Source organism: Monopterus albus, unplaced genomic scaffold (assembly GCF_001952655.1).
Source record: "Monopterus albus unplaced genomic scaffold, M_albus_1.0 scaffold134.1, whole genome shotgun sequence".
NCBI classification, from domain to species: domain Eukaryota; kingdom Metazoa; phylum Chordata; class Actinopteri; order Synbranchiformes; family Synbranchidae; genus Monopterus; species Monopterus albus.
In genome coordinates, this window is record NW_018128014.1 from 682155 (window position 1) to 692983 (window position 10829).

The 10829-nt window shown below is 42.5% G+C and overlaps 1 protein-coding gene across 1 annotated transcript; it reads right to left on the minus strand.

Moving 5' to 3' along the window:
- Positions 1-2365: 2365 nt before the first annotated feature.
- On the minus strand, positions 2366-10135 carry msantd2 (Myb/SANT DNA binding domain containing 2). The gene is made up of 4 exons (XM_020613538.1): positions 9656-10135; positions 7063-7318; positions 6924-6987; positions 2366-4420 (listed from the first exon to the last, which is right to left on the minus strand). The coding sequence occupies exons 1-4, from the start codon at positions 10082-10084 to the stop codon at positions 3499-3501; spliced, it is 1671 nt and encodes a 556-aa protein (XP_020469194.1). The 5' UTR covers positions 10085-10135; the 3' UTR covers positions 2366-3498.
- Between the last annotated feature and the right edge of the window lie 694 nt (positions 10136-10829).

Sequence of the window (10829 nt, forward strand, 5' to 3'; positions counted from 1 at the left end):
ATACTCTCCATCACCTCATCTAACTCACTCCAGAATCTCTCCTTCTCTTCTAACTCACACCCTACATGTGGAGCATAACCACTGACTACATGCAACATTACCCCTTCAATTTCCAACTTCAAACTGATCACCCTGTCTGACACTCTTTTCACCTCTAAAACATTCCTCATGAGCTCCTCCTTCAGGATCACTCCTACCCCATTTCTCTTCCTGTCCACACCATAATAAAACGGTTTGTATCCCCCTCCAATACTACGCACTTTGCTACCCTTCCACCTGGTCTCCTGCACACACAGTATATCTACCTTCCTTCTCTCCATCATGTCCACCACCACCCTTTCCCTGTCATTGTGCCCACGTTAGTCCCTATTCTCAGACCTATACTGCTGCCTTTCCTCTTCTCTCTCTGTCTACGAATCCTTCTACCTCCTCTCCTTCTTCGACCAACAGTAGTCCAATTTCCGCCAGCACCCTGTGGGTCAACAGCACTGGTGGCAGTTGTTCTTAACCCGGGCCTTGACCGATCCGGTATGGAGTTCTCACTGATGATTTGCATGTTTAAATTTGGCATGTTTTTATGCCCGGTGACTCCGTTTGGGACTAAGCGGTTTAGAAAATGGATGGATGGATGTTTTTACGCTGGATGCCCTTCCTGATGCACCCTCTCTATTTATCCGAGCTTGGGACCGGCACAGAAGTCACTGGCTTGCAACCCCTGTGGTTAGATTGCGGATTGAATCTAATGTTTGATAACAAAACACTAATGCAGCTAATTAAAATTTTAATTTACAAAACAATTTATATTATCTTCTGCATATTTTACTGCATTCATCCATTGTGATCAAAAGAAAATACCACAAAGTCATACACAATTAGAATAAAATAGTTAATGCCAAAATGCAACATTATTTATTAACTAATAAAACGCAGAACACGACACAGGTCCTTCTATTTGTTTTGGTGTCACACTGTATAAAGTGTTACATTTAAAAATAACTGATTCTATTTACTTGAAATAACATCACCTATTTTGTCAAGTTAAAATTTTATTATTAGTGTTTCTAGATGAGGTGATTCTGATTTTGTGTGCAGATACTTGTTCCATTTCCAAAGGGTCAGTAGCCTTATCTCCTTGCCTACACATCACAGTCCTACACAGTGTCTGCTGTGGCTCTGCCTCTCTCAGAGATGCCTTAAAATGGCTAGTAAGATATTTAATTTTATAACATATTAATACCTTTCTAAGTGGTTAATGGATAACGGATTTTATTTTTCAGTGACAAGTGAGTCATTTTTACACTACCATGTGGAGAATATCAGCAGTGGCTATCTATGGCCATCTCCTGGCCACAGTGGTGAATGACATCCTCCCAGTTTTAATCCACTCCAATCACAGCCTGAAATCAAATCACACAATCAGACAGAGGTATAACTATTCTAAATAACATGCTGAGTTCATAAGAAAAAACCCTAGAGTTGACCTGTGGACCTATTCCACAGGTCAACTAGACTATTGTCTATACAGGCATGCTAGTGGCTCTGCAAGGATACAGTGTACCTTCTATACACCATGCTGACTTGAACCAAAAGTCAGCACGGTAATGTGTAATGTGTGTGCGAATGGATATAAAAGGATATGGAATGCTTGTGTATACTTGGCTGCTTGTGCACTTGATGTTTTAGGGAAAGGTTAAGGAAGTCCACGCTGCTCTCGGGCCCCCCCCCCCCCCCCCCCAGCAAAGATAGAAGAATAGAGGAGAAAAGATTAGAATAAAAAGTAGTGGATGGGTAATGAAGAGCAGAAGCAGAAGTATTGTGGTTTCGTGGGTTTAAAAAGTGTGATAACGGAAAGACGTATCTCGGGCCAAGTCAGCCCGAACTTCAGATAATTCCATCATCACCAATTGTTTAGTGGGTGTAATGGTTTTTTTTAGCAGTTATGTTTTTTTATATGGTCTTATTTCATGTTTTTTTTCTATTGCTGTACCGACTGGAAGTCACTAAAAACTTCGTTGTACGTGTTACAATGACAATAAAGGACCATCTTATCTTAAAAACAGAGTACTGATGGGAATCATTTTGTCTGTATTTGGCCATAAATCAAAATACTGGACAAAGTAAAACTTTGTAGATTAAAAAGATTATAGCCCACACATTTGATTTGATGCTCCACAAAGTTATCTTTATTCAGGCCAAGCTGCCATACCAACAGTGGCACTAGATGAAAAGTCATCTAAGTTATTAGGAGTGTTGTGTTATGTGAACCTGGACATTGGTTTCACAGTACTATGCTTATTTTGAACATATGCATTTTAGTTTTCTTGCTTTACTGAATACATACCATGGCATAGCTCATCTGTAGCTACAGTACTTACACCAACCTACTGTTCAAACAAACACATGCACCCATTTTCACTGTGTGGCAAATGACAGCGAGTGCCCCATTTATTGTTTTTTGTACATGTAAACATACAAGACAGTGACTTCAAAACAATCACATACAAGACATGGTGTCAAACAATGAAATAGAAAATATATTTATCACCATATACCTAAACAAATGAACATTATAAGTTTGCAAAAGCTGGAATGCTCAAGAACATTGATTTTCTGAAATATATATATACATATATATTAGATATATATAAGGTAGATTTCATATACATAGATTCAACATGGATTTCTCCATTTGTTTTATTTTTCTCACCACAGTCCTTTCCTGGCACATTGCACATAACCTCAGCAGTCATGTTCATAAAGGATTCAGTGTGATTATTGGTCATAAGTGAGTTGACCTCTGCAGCTTCCAGCCTGAGCCTTCTAAAAGTCACAGATCAGTGCTCTCAGGCCTGCAAGTGAGCAGATGATCACAAACACCTGCAAACATGTGGAGTGAAAACCAATGTTAACATTGCTGTATCCACACTGGCCAATGCTGATTTTTTGCTTTTTGTCTCTTGCATTGAAGGATCTCAGGCTGTAGTTCATTTACACGTGCAAGACAAATCGACTGCTACACTTAATTTTTTTGTTTATTCAGGTCCAGACCTCAACAAAGTAAAGGCAGTTTAAGAATAAATACACATTATGGTCCCTTTGCTGCCTTGTTTACTACATTCTACTGAGGTAGACAGATGCATACTGCACTAGTCACCTTGCCAACCCCACGCTCCCTGACGAGGCAATGTTAATCTACACTAAACCAGCAGCAGAAACCTTTTGTAGTGCGCATGAACCTACATAATCAGTACATACCTCTTGGATGCTGCAGCTGCTCCCATGTTTCTACACACTACGTATATTTGCCATATTGTGCATCATCCCTGGTTATCAACTTAATAAGTACCTAATGAAAAATTTTTCAAAAGAGATGAAAATGAAGCCAAAATATGTCAGACACCTGCACACATCCATGCTTTGTAACAGAATTGGACACTTTCCAAGTTGCCTTGCTGGCTGTAACACCTATTCAATACTCATCAGAAACACTGAGTGCAGTTACAATGTTTCTTTGTGGTTGTATTTCAAGGAATAACCCACAGCGGTTTCGAGGCACTCCACCAGGGAGCCTGCTGAGAGGAAGTCCAGCTCCACCTCAATGAATTTGATGTAAATGGCAAAATGCTGAGATGAGTCTTCACCTCCCTCGCCATCCTGACTTGTGATGCTACGGCCACAGTTCTCCTGCAGGAAATGAGTCACGGCGAAGGGTTCACCGTGGACATGGTGTTTGCCAGAACCCTGAAAGTGCTGGAAGACGCACTGCTGTATGGTCCTGTCCTCAGCTATGCCTAGGTAACAGTAAGTGACTTTAGCCCCAGTCCTGTCACCCTGTGCTGCTCCTTCTGCATCAGCCTGACTTTGAGCCCCATTTTCTGACTTGCACTGAGGTAAGCTACTGTCATCACTACCAACCTTGTGAGAGGTCTGAGCGGTCTTGCTGGAAGATGATACGGCCTTGTAGCCAACAGCGTAGAGTCCATACGCCTTGGGGATGTCCCCAGGAAGGAGGTAGTGGGATGTTCCTTTGCTGCAGCCTGCTGCCCTGGACTGAGATACAGGGATCCAGTCCACCTCCATGTGCAGCTCCAGGCAGCGTGCCTCGCTGATGGTAATGTCCAGGAACTTGTAGTAGACATTCTTCCAGTTCATCTTTTGAACTTTGGTCATGATGATGCGGCCCTCAGGCTTCTCTGGGTTGAAGTACTCACGAAGTCTCTTACCCAGTGGCACCTGCGAGCTGATCTCAGCGTAGTGATAACGCACGTCCTCACACCAGCGCGTGTTGTAGCCCACGCCAAAGATGGCCAGTTTGTTGGAGAGGTGCAGCCGGGAGAACTCAGTCCATGTCTGGAAGTGCTCCCATTTCAGCTGCACTGACTCAAGGATACGCACCACTGTCTGCAGCATGTCCTTTTTTCTGCACAGAAGCCAAGATACATAATAAGGGCCGGGTAACATTAGGAAGTGTTACATAAGTAGTGAACTTCCAAACAGAATAAGCAGCACCTTATTAGCCAGGATTTGGGAGATACTGTATCTTAAGACAGTGACACCGGCAGGATTATAATTCACAGAACCCACAGGAACCATATACAGCAGCGTAAAATTTGCTAAATATCTTGTTATAACAAGACATTTTTCTTACTATAACAAGACACTTTGCTCGTTTTTATGAGATAATTTCATGTTAAAATGTGATTTTTTTTCACATTATTATGACATACTGTATTTTCTAACAACATACTGTAGGCTACTGTGTCATTATAACAACAAGCTGTATTTTGTCATTATAACATGAGCCCTGCACAGCTTGAAGTGCGTGACAGCAGTGCACATTGACTTTGAGCAGCACCTCCTTAGTTCATTCAGTTCTCCAGCATCTCTGCCATACAACTTTCCACATAAGACCCTTACAGACATGCACTGGAACCCTGAAATTCTCTAGACATTAGCTGGGGGAGTTGTATGTGAGAACAATGTCCCAATCAGTTGACCCAGCTCTTAAGTGGACTTCACTCTGCCAGCTCCCTGGTACAAAGTCTGTGTAAGGTCCAAGCAAGCTGGAGCGAGCCTATGTGAGAATACAGCAGCATATAGTCCAGAGTATTCACACAAAGCTGGTGGGTGTGTTGATGATGTTCTATCAGAGATGCTCACAAGTCCAAGACAAGTCTCAAGTCATTTATGGTTGTAATGAGTATCCTATCCTATCCTGTTCACCATCCTGCTTAGAACACTGCAAGTCAAAGCATCTACTACATTATCATCACTCCATAAAAATGGATATTGATGGTAGAGATAGGCGATGGAACACTGCCATCATCCACTGGCGATGACTGACAGGCATCCCGATAGCGGCTCACCATCATTTTAAGTGGTGAGCCCCCCACCTCCCATCCTACAGCAGTGCCAGTGACACCTACAATCCTGTTAGCAAAGCTCAGTGTAGAAACTGTTGAGCTAGCAGCTTCTGCTGATTGTCGCCATTTTTGTCATTTAAAATGACAACCAGTGGGGTCACAGCAGCTGTCGCTAACTAACACTAACTCTGCGACTTAAACTGATGACAGGACAAAATGAAAGTGGCTGTTGTCAGGTTTGTGACCTCACTGCCGCCGGTGGAGAGGCAGACAACAAGCTGTCTGCTATTAGCCGAAGATTGTTTATGAGCTAAAGAGACATCACTCTGTAACACCACTGAATTCTCTATAGTTCCAACAACTCAAATAGAGAGAGATGTAAAACTAACGGTCAATCTCACATCTATGATGGAAATGTAGCACCTTCTGTGGGATGGTGTATGAAGATCTGTTATTTTTACATTATACTGCATGAGAACAAATCTTGAACTTTCCTTAGCATTTGGTTTTGTTTATTTAACTCAAAGTACAGCCATGTGGACCAAGGGGTACGTTTAGCTTTAACTTTTACCTGACAGACATTTCCTTAATGTTAATGTGCAAAAAACTGAGAGTAAAATAAAAGTTGTTCATGAGTCCCAAATCTTGAGTCTGAGTCAAGTCTCAAGTCTTCAAAACAGAGAATTTCTAGGTGTGAACACTTCCTGCGTTATGCTATGTGTGAAAGGTCAACTCGCGACAAAGTCCGGGCCTAATTCCGAGGAAATTCCTGCAGGTCCTTGAGAATCACTGTTCTGACACTTAAATCCACCCACGATAAATATCCCACACAATAACACATGAATGCAGCTCATGAGCTGTGATAAATAAAAAATACCCTGCATGTGTCCCGATGATGTTACAAGCATTGCTGACAGCAGGTGAAGTCAGTGTGGCTGGCGTTTATTTAGGGGTGTGTGATATCATATTAGATAGCCTCAGGACAAAAAAAAAATATGCAAAGGTTTACAGCTGATTACGGCTCCTGGCGCCACTGGTTTAAGATACTTTTGTTACCTCCGTCCCACTTACTGGCTTTCATTTTTATCTGGCCAGCCACCAAACGGTTATAAGAGCTGTCTTTAAGAAAAATACCTACTTCAGCAACATCTCTACTGATGATAACCTTAGATCTGGTTATATGAGTATACTGTATGAACTATCAAATGATCTCTCAGTATATGATAAGCAGGTGTCTCCTGTTGGGACACACTGCTGCTAGAGTACAATTTAGAACAAAAAATGACATTCTTCATAAAACCTCCAAGAGTAGGAGCTGGACAATTTTGGCAATGCACTAGTATCAAAAAAGGCACTTTGGCACATGGACGCACGCTGCATTCACAATGGGTGATGTTTGATATCAGCCATTTTGGGTGATGACAAACAAGTTTCAGTGGTGGCTTTAAACCAGTCATTTGTAATGGTTAGGCTAATTCACAACTTAGAAAACAAAGCTTTACATCACACACATTCAAGTTAAAGAGAACGTGAATTCAGCCTTTGTTCTATTTGACTTACTGGGTTTGTTCTGACAGTTCTGCTTGAATCTGTAGCACTCTGTTTTTAGGCACCTGGATTTCTTCTAAATGGTAAAAAGCAAATATATTAGTTCCCAATCAGCATTCTTGTTTCATTTACTGGTTGTTAACACACTCACCAGTCTCCATGTCTCCCTCCTGGAAAGCTGAGTCCAGCACCTGGTTACACCAGTCCTCCTGGGAGAAGTCTTCCAGGGTGCTGCCATCGGACTCCATCTCCTGATACAGCCCACTGCTGTTGATCAGCACTGGGGCACAGCTCTGGGAGTCCCAGCCTCCCTGACCGAACACCTTCTCCAGCTGCTCTATAGTGTAACTGCTCTTCCTTTTGCCGATGCCATGCTCCTTCACACGGCTGTAGCAGCGGCGCAGTGTCTGTGTGAGATGGCAGGACAACTCAGCGACTTCAGGCTGCTCATAAAGTATGTCAACAATTATTACACAGCTGCTGTAACAGTTCTACATCGTGGTGACTCTCCCACAGCGTGACAAAGAGGAGAGATTGCTTCATGCTTTAATAGCAATGCAAGCTGCTTTGTCACAGCAAGTGTATGTTTTCATGTTTAATGGCAATTGAATTTGTCTGGTTGTCGATGGTTGTTTAATGGGATACAGTAGGTACTTCACTGGGCCTGAGTCTGACTTTATTACACAGAGCAGGTATCTGCCAGATGTCACCAACCCACACTACACTTATAGCTAATGTCATGTTAGTTTCACTCCAGCTGTTCCCTGAATGTAGTGGAAGGCCTTTACTGGAAATGCTTCCAATACTATTTGTGGTTAGCAAAGCCTGACTCAGTATAGGGCTGCCCTTTCTGCACGCTTTGTTATAAGTTCTTTGCAATAATGTCAGGATAAAGTAACTTTAAATTTAATTTCATGCGAAACAAAGCTCAATAAAGGAGAGTGACTTGGAAAACAAGGGCCGACTCCCTTGATACGTTTTAAAAACACCCTGCTTGGAATAACAATTTCAGCTGGGTTATTGGAGTCAAGTTTATGGCCCTTATAACAAACATTATTATTGATTCAACAAAACATAATAAAAGAAACCTCAAATACATAAAAATCTAGAAAAAACACAAGGTACCATAATTATAAAAGAAGCTAAAAACAAAGTTCCAGGGGTTTGTGACTCTGAAGTCAAATGAACATATTTAAAAAATACCATAAATCATTTCATAATTAATAAGACAATCATAAACAAAATAAACTAACTGTACTGTAAAGTGCCACTTTACTGTTCAAGAGTCAAACAGCTTCGGCAAACGTGCGTCTATTACAGCACTCTGACATAACCCATGAGTTGTGTGAGCCTCCTCGCAGAAAGGCGCTGCTTCACAACCCTTTGTCAAGCTGAAGAGACGACCCCACATGAGGCTTGAGGAACACCCGTAATAATGGCAAGAAATGCAAACTCACATTTACAGCTGGTTTCCCATGGTTTTAAAATCTGGTCTCCTACCCACACCTTTCCTGAAGTCAGTGATCATCTCTTTAGTCATTTTTGCTTCTGATATGGTTTTTACCAAGTTAAATAAACATGCTATCAGCTCTGCTCCCGCCACGAGAAAATCCTTAACCTATGAGCTAGATGTGAAAACAGCCTTCTAGCGTTCCACAATGCTGCACAGTGAAACTCAAACACGGTGACGGAAGAATAACCAAAACATTTCAGGATTGGTGCATCCCTAAACGTGGGGAAATGAGTGTTTCTCTGCAGAATGAAGCATTGTGACTGGAGGGCTGTGTATATTATGTGAAATTTAATCAAGTCTATATAAACAGATCTCCAACTAGATCATCTCCTGCAGGACATGCAGTAATCATTATTTATTTCTCAAGTTTGGGCAACCTGCTGGATTCATTTCAAATGTAGCTACTGGCGCTGAAATGAAATGCAATGGTGTTGAAATCATGGAAATGTCACAGGAATATGGAGCACTGACATATACTGGCTGTGGTTTTGATCACAGCTGTGATTATTTGTGAGCATTACCTATTTTGCAGCACTAGCAGCCAAGCTCACAAACAATCCTCCTGTGGCAGCTTTAGTTCACCCCCCAGCCGCAGTCGCCCCTGTTCCATTCCACACACCGTGAGCGAGGGCAGGCCTAATAGACCTCCTGAATGTGCTCCCTTCAATGTTAAATGTATTTCATGTTGATTATCAAACAATGTGGAAAAAAATATTGTGATATTGTGACAACAGATTTGGCCAGACTGAAGGTTTTAGTCCTAGAGTGAGTAATAGTATAGTAATAGTAATAGTAATATAAGAAACCCCAAATACAGGGGGAAAAGACAATTTCCTTTGTTTATTAGAGTTCATGTTCACTATTTATGAGTATGGATAACAATCCAGGTATTTTCAAGTGGAAATGTGAATGTATATGAGAGTACTGCTTCCCTGTTTGTGAAGTGAGGTGTGCTAACAAGTTCATCAGAGTGAACCTGGGGCTTATTGGGCGGCTTGGTTTTTGTTATAACGTTATGTTTTAGCTGAACTTCAGGTCAGAACCTGTGTGTGAGAAAGAATGACGGGACCTATTCCTTGTGCCCGTCCTGGTCTTGTATGTCTGTAAACTACACTAATGCATGACAGCAACTGTTAGCAGCTGCAGCTCGGTCTGAAAACCACAGGTAGAGGTCCTGATGATGGAGGATGAGCATGCTACGACACTGATGTGTCCTCTTAACCTCATTTACCTTCATCCTCTCCCTGCACTGGGACGGGGTCCTCTCGTAGCCCAGCTCCGACAAAGCTCTGGACACCCGTTCGTACATTGCAGGACCGGGGGCCTTACCGGTGAAGACGGTGCCTGCGACCTCCAGCTGCTGCATCCTCGCCTCTGTCAGCCTCTCGTTGCCCCAGACCGCGATAAGGGCGTTTGTCTCGGACGGGGTCCACGACATCCCTCGGCAAGCCGTGAAGCTGTTGGAGGATGAGGCCGTCGTGCGGCCCGCTGTCCCTGAGCCCACGTTCAAAGGTGAGAACCGGTTCGGTGTCGACGGACTGGAGTGGTATTGATTACTGTCACTCAAATCCTCCGACTCAGGAGATGGCACCTCGGTTTTCGGTATCTTTAACGGCGTCGATATCTCTGGAGAATGCTCCGCGTTACTGGACGCCGCCATGTTGCCTCTGTTGCTAAGGGGAGGGGAGGGAAGGTGACGTGTAGGGCTTTACTCTAGGAGGCACGAAGAAAAATGCGGCATGGATCAGCCGGAAGAGTTGGATTTTCAGGTAAACAAATCAACAAGCAACCAACAGGGGCGTATATGGAAATACTGGGCTACTCGGGGAATGCACGCCCACCTCCACCTCCACCCCCTTCTAAAAATTAATGAATTATATAGGAGCTGCGGTGAGCCCGTATGGGGTAGGGTTCGGTGTCCAGCGTGGGAGGAGGTGCAAGGTTTTAATATAAGTTTTTATAGAATTCGTATACAGTTTTTACTTTTTATACACATTGTATATACTACTTTTTGAAATTTTTATTTGTTTTATTCATTTAATGTAGGGGGTGGTGGTGGCGGTGGCAGTAGGCTACCTTTTACATAGAGTTTAATATGAGATAGGACCTTTTCACAGCAGACTCTTTTACTTATAGGAGAAAAAGTACAGACAGTACTAATAACATTAATGGCTCTTTTATGTTCCATAAGGTAAATAGATTTTTGACACTTATGAATCATCACAGTGACTGGCATTACGTAATAACCATAAGCTTGGTATGTAGGTAAGTAGGTAGGTTCAGGTAGGTAAGCTTCACATCTTTAGAGAAAGTAGACCAATTTCTGCTGTACTGGAGGAGCAGCAGGTAGGCTGTGTGTCTCAGTGTTTACACCAAGTATCTGTAGGACCGGAAAGCCTAAGTTT